Source organism: Camelina sativa, chromosome 16, assembly GCF_030686135.1.
Source record: "Camelina sativa cultivar CO46 ecotype springtype chromosome 16, ASM3068613v1".
Lineage (NCBI taxonomy): Eukaryota > Viridiplantae > Streptophyta > Magnoliopsida > Brassicales > Brassicaceae > Camelina > Camelina sativa.
The window spans coordinates 31,132,633-31,153,706 of NC_141895.1; the positions used below are offsets into that span (position 1 = coordinate 31,132,633).

Genomic DNA, 21,074 nt, shown 5'->3' on the forward strand with positions numbered 1-21,074 from the left:
TTCATTTCTATTTTTTTTTTGTTAAATAAATGTGATACAAATCTCACTCGGTCATAAACAATTGCAACATTCAAATTCGAAAAAAAAAAAAAAAAAAAATCGTATCATCGAGTCCTCTGATTCCACACCTTATTATTATTTATGTGTGTATCGAATTTTGTCAAAGACAATTGTCAAGAGAGATGGTCAATCAATATCAATATCAAATAGATTAATTTTAGAAACTTCCACAAAAATAAATACCCATCTTAAAAAGGATAATCGAATTTGGGTGGAAATGATCCAATTAAAAAAATTTAAAGTCGATGCTTTTTTTTTTTTGTCCCAAAAGAAAATAGAAAATAAAGAATTTGCATGAAGAGAGAGAGATATTCTAGTGGTTGGGGTAAAATGGTACAGCGTGGAATCATCAAAAATATATGTCTTGTCTTCAATTATAATATTTCCAACTTGCTGCTCTTCTCCTCCTCTCTCATTTCTGATTTCTTCTTCTTCTCCTTCTTCTTCTGGTCTCAACTTGCTTGAATCACAGTTCTGCTTCTTTTTTTTTTGGCCTCGGAGTCGGAGAATTAAAAGGCGAAAGAAATTTCCGGAGAGAGATATTCACACTCTGACTCTGACGAAGCTTGAATCACAGTTTCTTGTTGTTGTTGGTCGCCTGCTTGCTTGCTTGCTGTTTGTTTGTTTGTTTGTTTGATGGAACTTGACGATTTGGATCTCAGCGGTTCTTGGCCGTTAGATCAGATAACTTTCTCTTCTAATTTCAAGTCTCCGGTCATTTTCTCATCTTCCGAACAGCCTTTCTCTCCTCTCTGGTCCTTCTCCGAATCTGCCGGTGATGTCGGCGCCGGCGATCTTTACGTAGCTCCCTCCTCTCGCTTCACCGATTATTCCCTTCTACTTGCTCCTCCTCCTCCTAGTAAGTTTTTAGATTCCAACTTTAGAATCCTATTCGGATAATGTAAGTTCCAGTAGTGGATATGCTCCTTTGGAATCTTCCTAGTTTCGAATTTTCCCGGATTTAAGTAAACGTTGCATTGCTTTGATCTTTTTTTTTAGATTTAAGTTGAATTTATTTGGATCTCGATCTGCAAATAATGCAGGTTCACAATCTGATGATACCACCACGACCAAGGAGGTTATTATTGATGATAACCATGCTCCTTCCCCCTATTCTGGTTTAATGCCCTCCTCCGAGAATCAAGATAATCCAGATTCTTACTGTGCTATCAAAGCCAAGATGACTCAAGCGCTTCGATTCTTCAAGGAATCTACTGGACAACAACACCTTCTTGCTCAGGTTTGGGCGCCTGTTAAAAACCGTGGACGATATGTTCTTACTACTTCGGGACAGCCCTTTGTTCTTGCTCCCAATAGTAACGGCCTTCATCAATACAGGATGGTTTCCTTGACCTATATGTTTTCCCTTGATGGTGAACGCGACGGTGACCTCGGCCTTCCCGGTCGCGTTTTCAGGAAGAAGTTGCCTGAGTGGACTCCCAATGTGCAGTATTACTCCAGCAAAGAGTTCTCCCGCCTTGGTCACGCCTTGCACTATAATGTTCAGGGGACCTTGGCTTTGCCTGTTTTTGAACCATCCAGGCAGCTCTGTGTTGGTGTTGTCGAGCTTATTATGACTTCTCCTAAGATTAATTATGCTCCTGAGGTTGAAAAAGTTTGTAAAGCGCTTGAGGTTTGCTTTTCTTTCTCTTTTTTTTTTTTTTTAATTTTGGGGGGGGGTCGGTCCTTTTATCAGAATCCGTTGATCTTCCGGCGACATGAACGTTTTCTACTTGTGTTGCAGGCTGTGAATCTGAAAACTTCGGAAATATTGAACCACGAGACCACTCAGGTTATCTGCGAGTCCAAATGTCAAAATCTCGAGTATTCTTTCAGAAACTTTCAAGAACTGTCTTGAGTTCATTTTGTGCTGTTCCTTGTCGTTTTGATCCCCATTTTCCTTTTTGACTTCTCCTATACCAGATCTGCAACGAGGGTCGCCAAAATGCATTGGCTGAGATTTTGGAGATACTGACTGTGGTGTGCGAGACCTACAAACTGCCTTTAGCTCAAACATGGGTCCCTTGCAGGCATCGCAGTGTTCTAGCTTTTGGAGGTGGTTTTAAGAAAAGCTGTTCAAGCTTTGATGGGAGCTGTATGGGGAAAGTCTGTATGTCTACCAGTGATTTAGCGGTTTATGTTGTGGACGCTCATGTTTGGGGTTTCAGAGACGCTTGTGCGGAACACCATCTGCAGAAGGGACAAGGTGTTGCTGGGAGGGCGTTTCTCTCTGGAAATCTATGCTTCTCTAGGGATGTTACTCGGTTCTGCAAAACCGACTACCCATTAGTGCATTATGCACGCATGTTCAAGTTGACGAGCTGTTTCGCGGTCTGCTTAAAGAGCACCTTCACCGGTGACGATGAGTATGTTCTTGAATTCTTTCTTCCTCCAGCCATCACAGACGAGAGTGAGCAAGATTTTCTGTTGGGTTCTCTGTTTCAGACAATGAAGCAGCACTATTCGAGTCTCAAGGTTGTCTCTGAAACTGAACTATGTGAAAACGAAATATCTCTTGAAGTCGTGGAAGCTTCAGAAGACGGAATGGTTTACTCGAAACTTGAACCTATCAGGATACATCGTCCAGCACCAATCTCTAAGGATTATCTTGAGCTCAACGCCCCCGAACAGAAGCTGAGCTTAAACTCTGACCTTATGGAGAATAATGAAGTCGCTGATGGGTTTGAGAGGTTCCAAACGCTTGAACCTTTATCGGAAGCCAAAACAGTGAAAAAATCAGAAAGGAAGCGTGGTAAAACCGAGAAAACAATCAGTATAGAAGTGCTTCAACAATATTTTGCTGGTAGTCTAAAAGACGCAGCAAAGAGCCTCGGTGGTATGCTCTTAACTTTGTCTATCGATTTCTGTAATTGTTGATGGCAAACTAAAAGAACTTTGTGCTTTCTTTTTCCAGTTTGCCCAACAACAATGAAACGCATTTGTCGACAACACGGGATCTCACGGTGGCCATCTCGCAAAATCAACAAGGTGAACCGATCTCTAACACGACTTAAACATGTTATAGACTCTGTTCAAGGTGCTGATGGATCACTCAACTTGACCTCCCTCTCCCCTCGCCCTTGGTCTCACCAAATATCTCCAACCGAAAACCAATCACCAAAGAACTTCCCTCCAGCTTCTACATCTCCTCCAAGTTATCTTCAAGATGTCAAGATTGAAAACAGAGATGCAGAAGACAGTGCAGGTTCATCAACATCGCGTGCTTCTTGCAAAGGTAAAAGTAAAAGCCTTTCAGCATCTTCATGTATTCTACTGCAAAATCTCAAGATCCGTCACCATTGTTCTCACACTGTCTCGTATTTCACAGTGGGTGTTATATGTGAGACGCGTTTTCGGCTTCCAACACACAACCAAGAAACAGTCAGGCAGACGGCCTTGGACGATTCGGACAGTAGCTCTAAAAACATAGCTAATTTTTGGGCACACTTAAGCTGCCAAGATACAGCTTCTCCAACAACACTCCACAATAAGCTCGTGAGTATAAAGGCAACGTACAGAGAAGACATCATCAGGTTCAAGATCTCACCGGAGTCGGTAAGCATTATGGGACTGAAGCAGCAAGTGGCTAAGAGGCTGAAGCTCGAAATGGATGCGTTTGAGCTCAAGTATCTAGACGACGACAGCGAATGGGTCTCGGTCTCTTGTGATGCTGACCTCAGTGAGTGCCTTGACACGTCTGCAGCGAAAGCAAACACACTGAGGCTCTCAGTACATGACGTGACTCTAAACTTTGGGAGCTCATGCGAAAGCTCAGAGGAAAACATGATGTGCTTATGACAATGCTTCACTTGTATACAACTTTCTTGTATGGATCTGAGAGTTTTGTTTTCTGGGAAGAGGAGTTTTAGACAGTATTCATTTTTTTGAATGTATAAAAATGCATACTTCTCCACATATCAATAGATGTTGATTGGAACAATAAAAATAAAAATTAGTTCTTGCCTATGTATGTGACTTCTGTTAATTACACTGGCAATTACCTCATACAACACTTGCAACTATGCATGTTTCATGATTCTCCAAGCGGAGCTTGTTAAAAACTTACCCCGTTAGACCTCTTTCTTGTATAATAAATATGCCTAATGATGGGTTGACCCAAAACAAAAAAATTATGCCTAATGAGGACATGTAAAAGGAGCAGTTTTGGTATTATTGTTAGAGAAATTAAATCATGGCATGTGGGCAACAACAACAAATAAATAAATAAAAGTGGTTACGATAAGTTCTATATCCCCACTTTAATATTTGGGAAGTACATAGAACTTATTTTTGGTAAATACTAGTGAGAATTATGGAAATATGGAACTCATTATATGGGTTAATAAATTGTACACACTTGATATATATTACTGGAGAGAATAATATTAAGGCTACATATAGATATAAAATTGTTCATGAACATTTACAATAACCAAAATTAGACCAATTTATTGATATTGATGAAAAGGTGACATGTTCTCTAATTCTCAGTTTCCATTGATAAGATTTGTGAAATACTTAAGAGAACAATATAAATATAGATCTCATTATATACTAATTGATAATGTACCTATATACTTGAGGAACATTTTGAAGTTTTAACTAAGAGAGCGACTTGTGCATTCTAAGAGCATGTTCAACGGTTGGGTGCCAAAAAAAGTATTTAAGCATGTTTGCAATTATAATATTGGAAATAAGTAACTTAAAAACATTTTTATAAATCTGTAAAATGGCATGTTCCAATGATAGATTCTAATTTTGGGTTTTTTTTTTTTTGGACAACCATGAATTTTCATTTAAATTAAAACCCATAAAAGGTTGTGTTCTTACAGCGTAAAACCAAATAGACATAGAGAGCTAAAAATAGGGGCTCCATGAGCTTAACAAAATGATTTTCACATTGAAAAGGTTTTGAGAAGTCTATTGGAACCATGACGGATTCGTTCTTGAAGTCAGGCTTCACGAAATCCTCGACCAACGGTGGTCATGAGCGGCTCTAGTGGATGGCACCGATGAGCTTTTAAAAGGGTGTTCCACGGAGGGAACGCTTGAGGGTTTTTCCGCCAACCTGAAAGGGTTCAAGGGCATGGGATAGTTTAAGCTTTGAAGAGCAAACATAATGGTTGTAGATGAAGCTGTATTCGGGGATCGTAGGCAGAGGGTATCAAAACATAACAAAGCAGGTGGGTCATCCCTCTCATGGCAATGGAGGTAAATGAAATCCACACAAAGCTTGTAATCAGTTTGGCCCTGGAAAGTGGAAATAGACCCAAACTTTCGATCTAATGGCAGTCGGTGGTACAAGGGTTCAACGATTTTTGTCGCCAACCTGAGAGGGTTCAATCGCATGGGATACTTAAAGCTTTGAAGAACATACCTCATAGTTGTAGATGAAGCTATAATCGGGGATCGCAGGAAGAGGGTGTCAAACTGTAACAAAGCAGGTGGGTCATCCCTCACATGGCAATGGAGGTAAATGAATTCCACACAAAGCTTGTAGTCAGTTTGGTCCTGGAAAGTTTCAACAGGCCTAAGCAATCGATCTACTGGTGGTAGGTGGTACAGGGGGTCTAAGGGTTTAAGCAAGGGGTTCAAGCAAGCTATCGGATCCGATTCATAACTATGGTTATACAAGGCCGACATCCGGACAAAGCTACTAAGCTGACCTCGACAAACAGATTTATCAAGCAGTTCTGAAGACACCAACATTCTGCTACCGAGGGAAACTCGACTTGATCCAGCAAAGACTATTGATACTAAAGAACTGGAACTTGACTTAAGCTTCTCAGTAACAGGTCTAGGTAGATAAATTCTAACACTTAAGCTTCTCAGTTCCTAAACAGTCTAAACATATTTCAACTTCTGAAATCAGTTCAGAAAATGGAACTCTGATGTCAGAAACTCAAGAGATCTTCACACAGAATGTAGTAACCTCTCAGCCTCATCTTGTGCATTGGCCAATCCTGATATGGCTGAGATATCAACACATACTGGACAGGAGGATCCAAAAAAACCGTCGCATACTCTGTTTATCAAAATGCAAGAGAAAAGGGTAGGTACAATATTCATGAAACAAAATGGACAACAAAAGAAAATCTGAAGTGGAGATAGTTATTATTACTTGGAGCTTAGATTCGGCATTGGACAAGAAGCTCTCATCAGAGATAAAGGCCACAACTTTATCTACCTTTTTCAATCCAAACCTATACATTCCAACAAAAAAAAAACACAACTTGACATTAAGATTATTAACAAACATAGACCAAAAGACAAAACCTCAAAAAAATGTCTCAAAAATACAAAAAAAAGAACAAACCCATGAATCTTGTTCTTCAGTGCCTACAGTGATGTTTAAAATCACCCAGCAAGCAGGCTTCTTTACGAAGTGCATGAACAAGCACCGCTGGAGAAGGGTGTCTGCAAACAAAAACAAAAAAATTGATCAGCCATCAGCAACCAAACATGTCACAAAGGGTTTAAATATGTTCTGAGAAGTACTAACTTGAGAAATTGAACTAGTTTTGAGACAAAGTCAGCCTCAGTCAAACTTTGGATACCATCTTCAGAACCATTAGAGATGTCACAGTGCAAAGCAAGCATTTTTTATGACTTCTTCATCGTTTGAATGAAGAAGTAGTTCAAGTGCAGGGAGAGTAGGTTTCATCTGTTGAATCATTGCTTCATATGTTAAGCATTGGACGTATACAAACAGAGGAAACAGAGGAGAGAGAAGTAAGAAGACCTGATCCTAAACACTAATTTTGCTAAAATTGATTGAACCCTCAAATCATCAAATTCACAAGCTACTAACAATTGTAAACACTAATTTTGCTAAAATAAATACCCAATCGAAAGAATCCTAATTTTACTAATCAATTCATAAATCAGAAAACTCTAATTTTCTAATATCTATTCTTAATTCAGAAGATATTAAAGATCTACACTTCAAATCAGAGATATGCATACCATGGGACAAGATTGGAGCGTCCTTGAACCAAACTCATCGATTTCTTTACTTCCCGATTTGGTGTTTGCAATTAAGGAACCATATATCGCCGAAGTTGTCATCGGCGTCGCTTGGATGGTGATAACGCCAGATTAGAAACCCATTTCCGACTCATCTCTTCTCTCAATTCAACGGATTGAGGCTTGAGACAAAATTCACCGATTATCGGCTCGAAAGAAATGAAAGAGAGAGGAGAAAAAAGGTTCGGTCTTTTTTCTTTTGTTAATTTCACTAACCAATGACGGACCGACACATATGAGATCCTAAAGAATTCTAAAAATGCTTAACTTAGAATCGATTTTAACATTTATCATGTATTTTAATTTATTTTTAATCTTAAGCATCTCTTAAAAACTCCTTAGAATCACTGTTGAACTTGCTCTAAGTCCATAGATTTTGACCATCCCCATATATATTATATATTAGAAAAATGTAACTGGTTTTTATGGAAATTTTCACAACTGAATTCTTATATATTAAAATCAATTTTATTGCAAAAATATATCTTTCAATTCAAAACTCATATTTATCCATTCTAATGGTTTTGTCAATAGCAAAAGTAATATGATTATATGATATCAGCAGGAAGGACTCTGTGTTTCCCACGCGCCTCTCTTCATGTTGATATTATTTTTCGTCGGTTCTTCCATCTTCTTAGTCGTCAGTTCTTCCATCTTCTTCGTCGATTGTAAAATTTCTCAATCCCTAGATTTTAAATTAGGGAAAGAGGAAAGAGAGAGAGAGAGAGAGAGTGTTGCTCAAGCAAAAAAGAGGAAGAGGAAGGACTGTGTCGACTGAGTAGAGAGAGACGAAGGACTGCTCAAGCAAATTAGTCGTCGGTTTTTCCATCTTTTTTTTTTTTTTCGTTTATCCTCTAATTAGAGAATCGCCAATTAATTTTTATAATGAAATGTTTTTCTCCCAAATTGTATTAAAATTTTACCAAAAGAAAATAAAATAATAAATATAATGTGTCGATTTTGTCATCGCCGGATAAACTATTTTTATCTTGGCCTTACATCATATATGTATATATTGATATTTTACCATTAACAAAAGAAGAAGTGTGATATTTTACAGGTTAAAAAGTAAAAGCTTATTGGTAAATAAATAGTAAGTTTGGTATAATCTTGATTGAAGTTGTTTTAAGGTCTTCCTTTCCCCGGTTCATGATCGTGATTGGCCCCTGTTCTTGCATAGTCAAGATGAAACTCCACAAGCTCTCTCTCCTGTACTTGACTACTAGTCTCCTTCATATCAATACATATTAATTTATTATCAAAAAATTCATAATTTCATGTTAAAACTTACTAATTATGGCATGAAAAGTAAGATAATTAACGACACATGCTCAATTACCTCACACAGCGAAACACAAACGTACGTTAAACACACCACTAACCAGAACGTCGCTACTTATCTATATTCCATTTGTTAATCTCAACTAAGTTTCTATACAAATACGATGAAATAGGAACCAAATTAACCAAATAGCAACTTATGAAAACGGCGGCATGCACACACGAATCATTATATATCATATATGATTAAGATGCAAAAATTGAGTATTCACCTTCTTCGACCTGAGATTCACAAAATGACGAGGGGTAGCGGCAGAAACATGAACGGAGGTGATTGTGAAAATAAGAACAATGAGAAATACTAATTCTTTTGTATTATAGCTCATGTTTGGTTGTTTTTTTGTTTGTTTCTTAAGCGGCTTAAGATTTGCAAGACATATAAGTTGTGAGATTTTATAGAGACAGACATACGAGATGAGTTATATAGAAGCAAGAGGTGGTGGAGATGACATTGTGAAGAAAGGTTGTTATTCATTTTGGAAACATAATCAAAAGCTATGGATGGATAATAATTATTGTAAAGTTATAGGAATATTAATTATAATTAGTTACATATTAAAATAAGATCAAAGATTATTATATTTCCCAACAAATGAATGAGAAACACATAATCACAAGTCAACTAGGTGCACTATGGATCCTCCTCTTTTGTCACCTTCCAATATTCGTCATTGCTTCAAATAATTCGAAAAATAATAATTGTCGTCTGAATACATATGATCCTTACTCAGTTACTTGGATATGAATGTGTATATATATATTTCTGTTTTGTTTTGTACTCTAATCGCTAATATAATTATAGTACGTATATGGACACCATGATATACATACATAGATCATATATTTTGTAGGAAATGAACATAATAGATGTATAAATGGACTGAATGATAGTGGAGAAGAGCACCCATTTATAAAAATTTGATATATATTCCTAATAAAGGTTGAGTGATTCTGATTCATATCTGATATCTCTCATCTTTTGTTTATATGATGATCTCTCTTTCAAACCTTTGCCAAACTCAGGAAGCCTAATTATTCGTCTTTCTTTTTTCTGTACCCACAAGCACTCATCACATATGCTTATACAATTTTTTTTTTTTTTTTTTTAAAGCAAACAATGTCAGTGATTTTTATTCTACAAGTTATTCGATCTTATCAAATATGTATGTACTACTTGATTAGGCCGGGCAACAAACAATTCATTACATTGGGCTTATGAATTAAGAAGCTGAATTAAAAAAAGGAAAGAGGCCCATTATCGTAAAACGAGCATACACGGACGGTCAAGATTAATCCAACGCAAGATCACAGATCTAATTGGCCGGTGCTGTGCGTGTCGCGATTTGATTGGTTTGCCACATATAAGATGACATGGCCTCTCTTTCTTCGCAGTCAATGGTGTTCACCGTACACATGTTATGAAATGAGTGGTCCACGTAATCTAAGATGGCACTGGCTCTCTCTCTCTTTCTCTTCGGGCATTGATTTACTTTTTTTTTTTTTTTTTTCTTTTTTCTTATTCTTATAAAGCTTCTTCATGCGACTTCATAGCTTTTGATAAAAATACAAAACATTTAGTTAAAAAAAAAAAAAAGAGTACGAATCTCAATACTCAGCTCGAGATGGCTCGCAATACGGTGCTGCTTGCGTTCGTCTTGTTAGGTAAAAAGCCTTCGATCTGTATGAGTTTTGTTTTGTTTCTTCTGCTTGAATCAGTGAAAAAAGTTTCTTATGTTACTGTTTTTATGAATGTCACCGGATCTATGTTTGATGGGACTAGTAGTAGTTCATAGATGCTTTTGTTGATTTTGCACTATATTATTTCAGATTAGATCTGTCATAGTGCATTTGTATATATAGTTGTATCTACATTGCTCATTGGCTGAAAAAAAAAAAATTGGATAGTGTTGTGTTGGCCTCTTTGGTAACATTGTTGACGATTGAAATTTATGTATGATTCAGGATGTCTTTTTGCGGCTTCAATTGCGAAGGAAGAGGCTACCAAGTTGGGATCTGTTATTGGAATCGATCTTGGTACCACCTACTCTTGTGTTGGTGTTTACAAGAATGGCCATGTTGAGATCATTGCCAACGACCAAGGTAACCGTATTACACCTTCCTGGGTGGGTTTCACTGATTCCGAGAGGTTGATTGGTGAGGCTGCTAAGAACCAGGCTGCTGTTAATCCTGAGAGGACTGTCTTTGATGTCAAGCGTTTGATCGGCAGAAAGTAAATATTCTTTTTCTTTGCTTTTCGGTTTCTGTTGTTCTTATGAAATGTTGCATTAAATTCTTTTCTCATGGAATGTTGCATTAAAGTCTCTATCTTTTTTTCTAGGTTCGAAGACAAAGAGGTGCAGAAGGACATGAAACTTGTACCTTACAAGATTGTGAACAAGGAAGGCAAGCCTTACATTCAAGTCAAGATCAAGGATGGTGAGACCAAGGTCTTCTCTCCTGAGGAGGTCAGTGCCATGATTCTCACTAAGATGAAGGAGACTGCTGAAGCTTACCTTGGCAAAAAAATCAAGGACGCTGTTGTCACTGTTCCAGGTGAGTTTTAATTTACCAGAATACTCTGTCCTTACCTCTTCTTCTATGTTTGTTTGTTTGTTTGCTTTATTTAACCTCTTACTTTTTTTTACTTGTTGCAGCTTACTTCAACGATGCCCAGAGACAGGCCACAAAGGATGCTGGTGTTATCGCTGGCCTCAACGTTGCCAGAATCATAAACGAACCCACTGCTGCTGCTATTGCCTATGGTCTGGATAAAAAGGGTGGTGAGAAGAACATCCTCGTCTTTGACCTTGGTGGTGGTACCTTTGATGTCAGTGTCTTGACCATTGATAATGGAGTGTTTGAGGTACTCTCCACCAACGGTGACACCCACTTGGGAGGTAATTTAACCTGTACTTTAAAATCTATTGTCTGAATTACATTAGGCTGAACTGATTGTGTAGAGGCATATATATGGTTGTTGTGTTGACCTGTTTTGACTGTGTGATATGCGCAGGTGAGGACTTTGACCACAGGGTTATGGATTACTTCATCAAGCTGATCAAGAAGAAGCACCAGAAGGACATCAGCAAGGACTTCAAGGCTCTGGGTAAGCTCAGAAGGGAATGTGAGAGAGCCAAGAGAGCTCTTAGCAGCCAGCACCAAGTCCGTGTTGAGATTGAGTCCCTTTTCGATGGTACTGATTTCTCTGAGCCACTCACCAGAGCCCGTTTCGAGGAGCTGAACAATGACTTGTTCAGAAAGACAATGGGACCCGTGAAGAAGGCCATGGATGATGCTGGTCTAAAGAAGAGCCAGATCGATGAGATTGTTCTTGTTGGTGGAAGTACTAGAATCCCTAAGGTACAACAACTATTGAAGGACTTTTTTGAAGGGAAAGAGCCAAACAAGGGTGTGAACCCCGATGAGGCTGTTGCTTATGGTGCTGCCGTTCAGGGAGGTATATTGAGTGGAGAAGGTGGTGATGAAACCAAAGGTATGTCTCTCTGCGATGTACAGCTGTTTCTTATCTTAGTGTAAATGTTGTGTCTAAATGTGGTGTCTATATAATTTCAGATATCCTTCTTTTGGACGTTGCACCACTCACTTTGGGTATTGAGACCGTCGGAGGAGTGATGACAAAGCTGATCCCGAGAAACACGGTTATTCCAACCAAGAAATCTCAGGTGTTCACGACATACCAAGACCAGCAGACGACTGTCTCCATCCAGGTCTTTGAAGGTGAAAGAAGTCTCACCAAAGACTGTAGGCTGCTCGGGAAATTCGACCTCAACGGAATCCCACCAGCTCCGAGAGGGACCCCTCAGATCGAAGTCACATTTGAAGTGGACGCCAACGGTATTCTCAACGTGAAAGCAGAGGACAAGGCGAGTGGGAAATCAGAGAAGATCACAATCACAAACGAGAAGGGACGTCTGAGCCAAGAAGAGATTGAGCGGATGGTGAAGGAGGCAGAGGAGTTTGCAGATGAAGACAAGAAGGTAAAGGAGAGGATTGATGCAAGGAACAGCCTTGAGACATACGTGTACAACATGAAGAACCAAGTGAACGACAAGGACAAGCTTGCAGACAAATTGGAGGCGGATGACAAGGAGAAGATCGAAGCTGCGACCAAAGAGGCTCTCGAGTGGCTGGATGAAAACCAGAATGCAGAGAAAGAGGATTACGATGAGAAGCTGAAGGAGGTTGAGGCTGTTTGTAATCCAATCATCACTGCAGTGTACCAAAAGTCTGGTGGGGCACCGGGCGGTGAATCAGGTTCGACAGATGAGGACGATGAGTCTCACGATGAGCTCTAGACCAAAAGTCGGATATTGCTGATTTGTGACTTCCCAAGTGGTTTGGAAAGAGTAGAGAGACTATAGACATATTAGTTGTTTATTAAATTTTTGAGCTTTTCATTGAAAAGAAAGAGCCGTTTTTTGTTTTGTTTTTGGTTTATGTATTTTATCAAGGAATGTTTTAAAGATTTTCAAATAGGGGAAGATTCTCTTGTTACATCGTCGTGTCTTTGGGATCATATTATCAAACTCACTTTCACCTCATGTCGACACACGTGTCTTTGGATGTGTCTTTTGGTAAGCGTCCAGTCCAGTGTTAAACATGTTTTTGCTGTTAGTGATATGTGGTGGGCCTTTTAGGCCTTGTAACCTTTTATTATTAGTGGTTTAATAAAAATTTACTTAAAAGAGAAAGAAAGAAAGAAAAAAGGGTTAGGCGAGAGGTCATGGCCCGGTGAATGAAATCAACAATCCCCACAATTACAGAGAGGAAATGTATATAAGAAAAGAAATGGGTGAGCCGAACTCTTTTGTGTAGTCGAAAAGCAGATTTCATCTGTTTCTTGAATCTTGATGATACATCCACGCCTGCCTGCTTCATTTTCTAAGGTCTGTATCGGTCTTGAATTATATATATTGATGATCTAGAGTGATTGATTTAGTTTGATTGATAAATAGGGTTTGTGAACTTTGGCTATGTATTAGAGACTTTGATGATGTTTAAAAAAAAAAAACTCTGATCCAGATTTGCTGTTAAAATTCGATTCGAGCCTGTCTCTGTCTCCAATGGATTTCATCAGCAATCTGCCAGATGAGGTTCTTGGCAAGATCCTGTCTTTACTTCCCACAAAACTTGTTGTTTCCACATCCGTTATGTCCAAGAGATAGAGGAATCTGTTGTTGCTTGTAGACAACTTTGATCTGGAAGACTCAACAACTAGTGGCTTCTCTGATTTCTTGGAGAAAACAGTGGCTCACCTGAGCACTTGTCCCATCAAGAGACTCTCTCTGAGTGGCCGCTATGAGATACCTCGCTCTAACCGTTTGATTGTCACTGCCCTCGAACGCGGATGCTTGGAACTACACTTGCAATCTTGATATCTGCATTTAGGGATCAGGATCTTGTCGAGTAACAACACGTTGGTTAAACTCACACTTTCAAAACGAACTGATGTTGCAGGGCATGTTCCCCCTAAAGGCACAATGTTCTTCCCGGCCCTCAAGACACTTTCTCTCGGTGCGCTTGTGGTTAATGAAGAACTTTACGAGTGGTTCATCTCTGGCTCCCGTGCGCTCGAGGAACTATTTATACGTGAGTGTTGTGATGATGACCCGCCAACTTGGCAGGGGTCCGGTTAGTAAATTCGTCAAGAGAGTCACGGTTTATTTCCATCTTCTTCTTTTCTCATGGGCTTATGATGAAGAAGTTTGGTTCGACACACCGTGTCTTGAGTTTCTTGACTACTCTGCTTTTGTCTCCCAAGGCTATACTCTTGTTGATGATATGCCTTCCCTTGTTGAAGCTATACTAGATCTTCGATTGTGGGAGCCTTCTGTCTCTTATGATAGTGATTATATTTATCAATATTTTGATGTTTACCGTCTAGAGGATCTTTTTGGTAATGTTACAAATCTAGTTGCGGGGATACGCAATGTTGAGACCCTTCACCTGTCTCCTGATGCTGTTGAGGTTAGTTTTGCTACAATTTCATTGTTCTTTCTTGGTTTCTAGCTACCCCTACCCTTGTGATAATTATAATTTTATAAGTGAAGGTGTTTTTCTTCTGCTGCGATTACATGCCGGTCTTCAACAACCTCCGTAATCTATCTTTTGAGAGCGACGAAGAAAAAGGATGGCAAGCATTGCCTCTTGTGCTAAATAATTCTCTACGTCTTCATACTCTAGCTATCAAAGTAAGGTGTTCAATGATTTTGTCAGAAATGGTTTGTTTTGCTCTTCTTATACATACATGTGAATAAAGATGGTCTGGTATTTTTTTAGGGACTTGTGCACAGAGTTACTAGTAGATGTGGAGACGCATGCCCCTGCATTAGCAAGAAGAAGAGGGGAATGTGTTGTTTGTTGGCATGTCGAATCAAGATGCTAGAGATTACAGGGTACGGAGGAAGTTTTAGAGAGCCGAAACAAATGAGGCATTTTTTGGGAAAACTGCAATGTCTTGAAACTGTGAGAATTGGTGTTCAAAAGGACAGCAACAAGTACTTGCGAGCCAATCTAACGACTCTTCCTAGAGCTTCACCAAAGTGCAACATCCAATTCATTTAATGCCTCTCTCTATCTCTCCCTCATTGTCGTTGTGTGGCTGAGATTCTTTGGTGATGTCAAAGAGATTTACAAACACTTTTTGTTAGTAACAAAAATATGACACTAAACTTGTTTCATTTGGTAAGGTTATATTTTTGGTAATCTAAATGACTACTCTCAAACATTCGGGTACCAAACATGATTGATTTCACCTCAATGGCCCTGAGCTAAATGTGTTAAGACTTAAGGTGTAAACCGGAGGACGATTAAATTAAAATCATTATTATGTTTGTTTGGTTTAGTCTCCATTGTCTCTGTCCGGGCCAGAAGGTTCCAAATAGCCCTAAAAAACCAACCAAAAAGGTTAAGGTTCGCCTTCACCCCTCTCGGCTCTCTCGAGATATCAAAGATCAGTTTGTGTGGAATTGTAAGTAATCCTCTCTCTCGCTTCTGTGTTTCGCCATGACAGAAGTTGCGAGCTCGGTGGTCTATGAAGTGCTCGGACGCAGAGCTCAGGATGTGGACGAGCCGATCATGGACTACATCATCAATGTCCTCGCCGACGAGGATTTCGACTTCGGTGAGGAAGGTGAAGGTGCCTTTGACGCCGTCGGTGAGCTCCTCGTCGCTGCTGAATGCGTTTCCGATTTCGACGAGTGCCGTTTGGTAAGCAAATCATCGGACCTTGCTGCTTCAGTTCAATTATTGATTGTATCCTAGATTCGTTTTTTTCTTTTCTTTAGGGTCTCTCTGTGAGTGGGAATTTAATTAAATCTGTGGTGAAATGGTTTCAAGAATAGGTTTCGCTTTTTGAGATAAAGAAATGCTTAGTTTTGTAACTGGATGTGTGGTGTGTAGGTTTGTAGCAAATTGTCGGATAAGTTTGGAAAGCATGGATTGGTGAAGCCTACACCAACTGTAAGGAGTCTTGCTATGCCTGTGCGGATGAACGATGGAATGGATGATGGACCGGTTAAGAAGAAGAAGCCTGAGCCTGTGGATGGGCCTTTGCTCACGGAACGTGATTTAGCTAAGATTGAGAGGAGAAAGAAAAAGGATGATCGCCAAAGAGAGGTATTGAATTATAATGACACATTCCCTTTTTTTAGTTGACATTTTGTTCTATTTTGTTTTTATTTGTGAGATTTACTTGTTTCTTTGTTTTTGCAGCTACAATATCAACAACATGTTGCTGAAATGGAAGCCGCTAAAGCAGGGATGCCTACTGTCAGTGTCAATCATGACACTGGTGGTGGCTCCGCTATCAGAGATATTCATATGGATAACTTTAATGTCTCTGTTGGAGGCCGTGATCTCATTGTCGATGGATCTATCACCCTCTCTTTTGGACGCCATTACGGTGGGTTTTATTGTTTATTCTAGCTCTCTTTTTAATCCAATCTAGCTTACTGATGGGAACTTGTTCTTTTTGGATTACTCTACAGGCCTTGTAGGACGTAATGGTACCGGAAAAACAACTTTTTTGAGGTATATGGCTATGCACGCTATTGAGGGTATTCCTACTAATTGCCAGATATTGCATGTCGAACAAGAAGTGGTTGGTGACAAGACGACAGCTTTACAATGCGTTCTTAACACTGATGTTGAAAGAACCAAGCTGTTGGAAGAAGAGATTCAAATACTCGCAAAGCAGGTTAGATCAAGCTTGTTTACTAATTAGTATTACCATTTACTCATTCAGGTGTTTTGTCTTTTCGTATCATCCGTCTTTGCTGGGAATGTTGACTCTTGTTGTGTTATCTGAAGAGAGAAATGGAAGAACCCACAGCTAAGGATGGAATGCCTAAAGACACAATTGAAGGAGATCTTATGTCTCAAAGGCTTGAAGAAATATACAAAAGACTTGATGCAATTGATGCTTATACTGCTGAGGCTCGGGCAGCTAGTATCCTTGCTGTAAGTTGCTCTTTACCAGTATAAATTTTCTGCAGCCCTTTAGAGTTTTTCGTTTGGTAGCATAGATAGAAACAAGAGGGTATGCATAGCTGGATGCAAGTCGTGACCCATCACCACATAATGCATATAAATTGCTAGATTTGGGTGCCATCTTCTGTTGACATCTTTGCATGTGCTTTTCTTGCCTTCATCTTTGAGTACTGTTTGCTAACTTGCAGATGTTGCTCTCTACGTCATTTTCAGGGTCTAAGTTTCACTCCAGAAATGCAGAAGAAAGCTACGAATACTTTTTCAGGAGGATGGAGAATGCGAATTGCACTTGCTCGTGCTCTATTTATAGAGCCTGATTTGTTGTTGCTTGATGAACCTACGGTGTGTTTTCTTTTAATTGTTTTCCCTTTTAGATCAATCTATCCTTTATATTTTAAGGTTTCTGACATAATTTTCCTCTCTTTTGGTAGAACCATCTTGATCTCCATGCTGTCTTATGGTTAGAAACATATCTAACGAAGTGGCCAAAAACATTTATAGTCGTTTCCCATGCTAGGGAATTCTTGAACACGGTACTTTTTCTCTATTGATCTCCATACTGTTATTATTTCTCCAATATCTCTGGACATGTGTAATACTTGTTTTTGTCTACAGGTGGTCACGGACATCATCCATTTGCAAAACCAAAAACTAAGTACCTATAAGGGAAATTATGATATTTTCGAAAGAACACGGGAAGAACAAGTGAAAAATCAGCAAAAAGCTTTTGAATCAAGTGAACGATCACGATCACATATGCAGGTTTCTTTTTTTTCTACTGAAAACTGAACTTATGAATTTCTGTTTCAACTCGTCTCTAGTTTGTTTAACAGTATTCCAACATGGGGATTTCAGTTTGATGTTTGATATCTTGTTTATTGCTACAGGCGTTCATTGATAAATTTCGTTACAATGCAAAGAGGGCGTCTCTTGTTCAGTCAAGAATCAAGGTGTCAACAGTTACAACTATTTATGTGATTAAATTTTGGCCATCAGCGGTACTCTAATATTATTGTGTCCATGATTCAGGCATTGGACCGGCTGGCTCATGTGGATCAAGTTATTAATGATCCTGAGTAAGGAAGCCCCTCTTATATATATACTAAATCACTTTCAATTGAAATTAGGAATGATGCTGTACTATGATATTGGATAAAATTGTTGCAGTAGTATTCAACCTGCCTTTTATACATTAACCTCTTGTCTTTCTCTTGCAGCTATAAATTTGAATTCCCAACTCCTGACGATAAGCCTGGACCTCCCATCATCAGTTTTAGGTTTGTTATCTTCCAGAAACCAGCAGTGTGAATCTGACAGAAACTTCTTTAATTTTAGTATGGGGAGGACCCAGACATCAACATGCTAAATGTCCTTGCTCTTTCTTTCTACAGTGATGCATCATTTGGCTACCCTGGTGGTCCGTTGTTGTTTAGGAACCTAAATTTCGGAATAGATCTAGACAGCCGTATGGCAAGTAAGAAGGCTCTCCCCCTTTCCCTTGATTATGAGATCTCGCAGATGATACATGTATATAAACTGTCATCTATCATATGTGGATACCAATACGCACAGCATCAAAGAACGTTTAGAACTCTTAAATTTTTGAGGTTCTTCCCAGCATTGTAAACTCTATATATGGTTTTCTCGTCGGGTTGCAGTGGTGGGACCCAATGGTATTGGTAAATCAACTATTCTCAAACTTATTTCTGGGGATCTGCAACCAAGCTCTGGAACAGTTTTCCGTTCTGCTAAGGTATGGCAGAAGACTACTCTTTTCCCTGAACAACAAATTGAACACTCTCTCTCTCTGGAACATATGAGATGAGCTTATATAAAACCTTAAATAATGAAGACCCCATCTAGGTTTAAGAAGTTGGATTATTAGAAAGCATTGATATTTGAACATTTCTTTTCACAACAATATTATTAAATCTTAGGTTTCTGAGTGCTTGATTTCCTGCTCTGTTAAGCGTTAATGTATAGTTTGGTGGCTCTGATATGGTGTATTGATATATCCTTTTGCAGGTTCGAGTTGCAGTCTTTAGTCAGCACCATGTGGATGGACTAGACCTTTCTTCGAATCCTCTTCTATATATGATGCGCTGCTACCCTGTAAGTTCCCACTCCTGTAATATCCCTCTTATTTGTATGTGTCAGTTAACATGAGATCAAAATCGAGGTAAAAAAGTTTCATATATTAGTGTTTACAGTATTGTCTACGTCTTACAAGTTACAAGGACAATTTCAGTTAGCAAAAATCTACATGCCCTCGGCTTCTCAAGATGTCTTAACTTGTATTTTTGATATGATGTCGCAGGGAGTACCGGAACAAAAGCTCAGAAGTCACTTGGGTTCTCTTGGGGTTACTGGAAATCTTGCACTGCAGCCCATGTACACTTTGTCAGGTACTTTTTCGGGTGTTTGGAGTTCTATAACCGCAATATTCTTGATGCAAGCCCTAGAATGAAATTAGAACTACTTCAGTTATGTGTTGTGGCAATAGTAATTTGTTATGTCACTAATGTTTTTGAGTGTCAATGGAAAATTAGGTGGTCAGAAAAGCAGAGTGGCATTTGCGAAGATAACATTCAAGAAACCACACTTGTTATTGCTTGATGAGCCGTCCAATCATCTTGTAAGCTACATCTATAAATATATAGTCAATGCAACTTCTTAACAAGGATTACGGTTTGCTAAAAGTAGGAACTATAATATATAATCTCAGGATCTGGATGCTGTGGAAGCTTTGATCCAAGGACTAGTCTTATTCCAAGGCGGTATTTGCATGGTACTCTCTCAATCCTTGTCCACTAGAGAAATTGGCTTTCAAGAATAAATATGAATCTGTGTACCGTGGGTTGGTGTTTATTGAGATTCATAATACAAGAAGCAATCAATCTTGTTTGTTTGTGTGTTTGTGCAGGTGAGTCACGACGAGCATCTAATATCGGGAAGTGTGGATGAGCTATGGGTTGTGTCAGACGGCAGGATTACACCATTCCATGGAACCTTCCATGACTACAAGAAACTTCTGCAATCTTCATCTTAAGCTGTGCTGCATTTATTATATTTCCCATATCCATGTTACGTTTTTATTTACTTCCCTCAATAGGACACAGCAGTCAGCAGTCATCCTTTTTACCTGAGATTTGGCGACCGTATTTTACTTGTTTGTTAAAAACCATTATAGTTTGCTTTATTGTGTTTAAAAGGTTTACTTGAAACTGAAAAGTAAAAGAAGCATACGGACGGAGTTGAATCATCCGTAGATATACATATTCTCTAATGTCCACTTTACTGTTTGACTCATCCGTTAACGTATATTTTTTGGGGCCTAATTAAAATGGAGCATTCTAATTGTGCTTACATGTCCAGTGCTGTAAGTGTTTGACTTCCCCCTATTCAACTCATTTACTAAAAAAGATCAGTGCTTTGTCATCCTAATGAATACTATATGGTTTACGCTTTTTTACTTGTTTAGATGTTATAATGGAACAATAACAGAATAAGGCATTTTTAAAAAAAATCTTATTAATTTAGGAACTCTAACCCGTACTCTCGAATTCAGGCATTATTTGTCACACGAAAAGACGTTTGTAACCTTCTCCCTAAATGCAACGCAATTCAAATTCAATAATATTTTAATTATTTTATTTTATTTTTTTCGTATTTTCCTTCTGTTCGCCAAGCCGCAAAATAATTTGATGACGTCTCATATATGAGGCCTCACAATTTCATCATCTTCGACAACCCTTATGTCTTTCTCTTCCGCCTCCAGAGCAACCGCCAATAAGCCTTCCATTGGTAAATCGACCATCGACTACAACTATCTGTTTCCAAATTCGTCGAAACTCTGATCTGCTCGGTTGAGTTGTAAATTGTAGTCTGCAAACAATATCATCGGTCAGATCGAAAGTCATTTCGACCCTTCCATTGTAAGCTTCCTTCTCTTATGTGTTAATTGAAATTGTTGTTCCTCTCGACTGCATCTTCCAACCGTCACATGTTCTGCAGCTTATATTATGTTGTCTGCTTCCATGATTATAGGTCGTGTGTAGGTTAAATTAATATTAACGGCTTTGTCTTCCTAACAGGTTTCTCTATACTCTGCAACGATTTACTCCTGTCAATGAATC

The 21,074-nt window shown here is 38.8% G+C and overlaps 4 protein-coding genes and 2 long non-coding RNA genes across 10 annotated transcripts; 4 read left to right on the forward strand and 2 right to left on the reverse strand.

Moving 5' to 3' along the window:
* Nucleotides 1-263: 263 nt before the first annotated feature.
* Nucleotides 264-4,024, forward strand: LOC104753122 (protein NLP6). Of its 3 annotated transcripts, XM_087492968.1 has the most exons (7): nt 328-919; nt 1,104-1,300; nt 1,399-1,693; nt 1,805-1,852; nt 1,984-2,896; nt 2,975-3,295; nt 3,389-4,024. In XM_087492968.1, the coding sequence occupies exons 3-7, from the start codon at nt 1,400-1,402 to the stop codon at nt 3,856-3,858; spliced, it is 2,046 nt and encodes a 681-aa protein (XP_087349094.1). In that variant the 5' UTR covers nt 328-919; nt 1,104-1,300; nt 1,399; the 3' UTR covers nt 3,859-4,024. The 3 variants fall into 3 exon arrangements, with proteins under 3 accessions (XP_010473720.2, XP_087349094.1, XP_087349095.1); XM_010475418.3 differs by having other exon boundaries at nt 264-919; nt 1,104-1,693; XM_087492969.1 differs by lacking the exons at nt 328-919; nt 1,104-1,300 and having other exon boundaries at nt 1,396-1,693; nt 1,805-1,884.
* Nucleotides 4,025-4,823: 799 nt separating this feature from the next.
* On the reverse strand, nt 4,824-7,303 carry LOC109129669 (uncharacterized). Its single transcript, XR_002035948.2, has 5 exons — nt 7,027-7,303; nt 6,563-6,724; nt 6,377-6,477; nt 6,182-6,263; nt 4,824-6,085 (listed from the first exon to the last, which is right to left on the reverse strand). It is a non-coding gene; the product is annotated as an uncharacterized LOC109129669 (long non-coding RNA).
* Nucleotides 7,304-8,003: 700 nt separating this feature from the next.
* On the reverse strand, nt 8,004-8,905 carry LOC104753124 (uncharacterized). The gene is made up of 2 exons (XR_762077.3): nt 8,640-8,905; nt 8,004-8,316 (listed from the first exon to the last, which is right to left on the reverse strand). It is a non-coding gene; the product is annotated as an uncharacterized LOC104753124 (long non-coding RNA).
* A 913-nt stretch (nt 8,906-9,818) lies between these two features.
* Nucleotides 9,819-12,942, forward strand: LOC104753125 (heat shock 70 kDa protein BIP1). The gene is made up of 6 exons (XM_010475419.3): nt 9,819-10,089; nt 10,390-10,657; nt 10,766-10,980; nt 11,082-11,324; nt 11,441-11,920; nt 12,001-12,942. The coding sequence occupies exons 1-6, from the start codon at nt 10,050-10,052 to the stop codon at nt 12,741-12,743; spliced, it is 1,989 nt and encodes a 662-aa protein (XP_010473721.1). The 5' UTR covers nt 9,819-10,049; the 3' UTR covers nt 12,744-12,942.
* Nucleotides 12,943-13,125: 183 nt separating this feature from the next.
* Nucleotides 13,126-15,173, forward strand: LOC104753126 (putative F-box protein At1g64540). 3 transcript variants are annotated; one of them, XM_087490011.1, is made up of 4 exons: nt 13,126-13,334; nt 13,471-14,415; nt 14,499-14,639; nt 14,728-15,173. In XM_087490011.1, the coding sequence occupies exons 2-4, from the start codon at nt 13,897-13,899 to the stop codon at nt 15,010-15,012; spliced, it is 945 nt and encodes a 314-aa protein (XP_087346137.1). In that variant the 5' UTR covers nt 13,126-13,334; nt 13,471-13,896; the 3' UTR covers nt 15,013-15,173. The 3 variants fall into 3 exon arrangements, with proteins under 3 accessions (XP_087346137.1, XP_087346136.1, XP_087346138.1); XM_087490010.1 differs by having other exon boundaries at nt 13,134-13,334; nt 13,906-14,415; XM_087490012.1 differs by lacking the exon at nt 13,126-13,334 and having other exon boundaries at nt 13,452-14,415.
* A 5-nt stretch (nt 15,174-15,178) lies between these two features.
* On the forward strand, nt 15,179-20,214 carry LOC104753128 (ABC transporter F family member 3). The gene is made up of 18 exons (XM_010475423.3): nt 15,179-15,657; nt 15,850-16,065; nt 16,162-16,351; nt 16,437-16,645; nt 16,759-16,908; nt 17,152-17,280; nt 17,370-17,471; nt 17,554-17,700; nt 17,826-17,888; nt 17,968-18,014; nt 18,156-18,215; nt 18,330-18,412; nt 18,597-18,691; nt 18,964-19,050; nt 19,256-19,343; nt 19,488-19,573; nt 19,664-19,726; nt 19,862-20,214. The coding sequence occupies exons 1-18, from the start codon at nt 15,454-15,456 to the stop codon at nt 19,985-19,987; spliced, it is 2,145 nt and encodes a 714-aa protein (XP_010473725.2). The 5' UTR covers nt 15,179-15,453; the 3' UTR covers nt 19,988-20,214.
* Nucleotides 20,215-21,074: the final 860 nt, after the last annotated feature.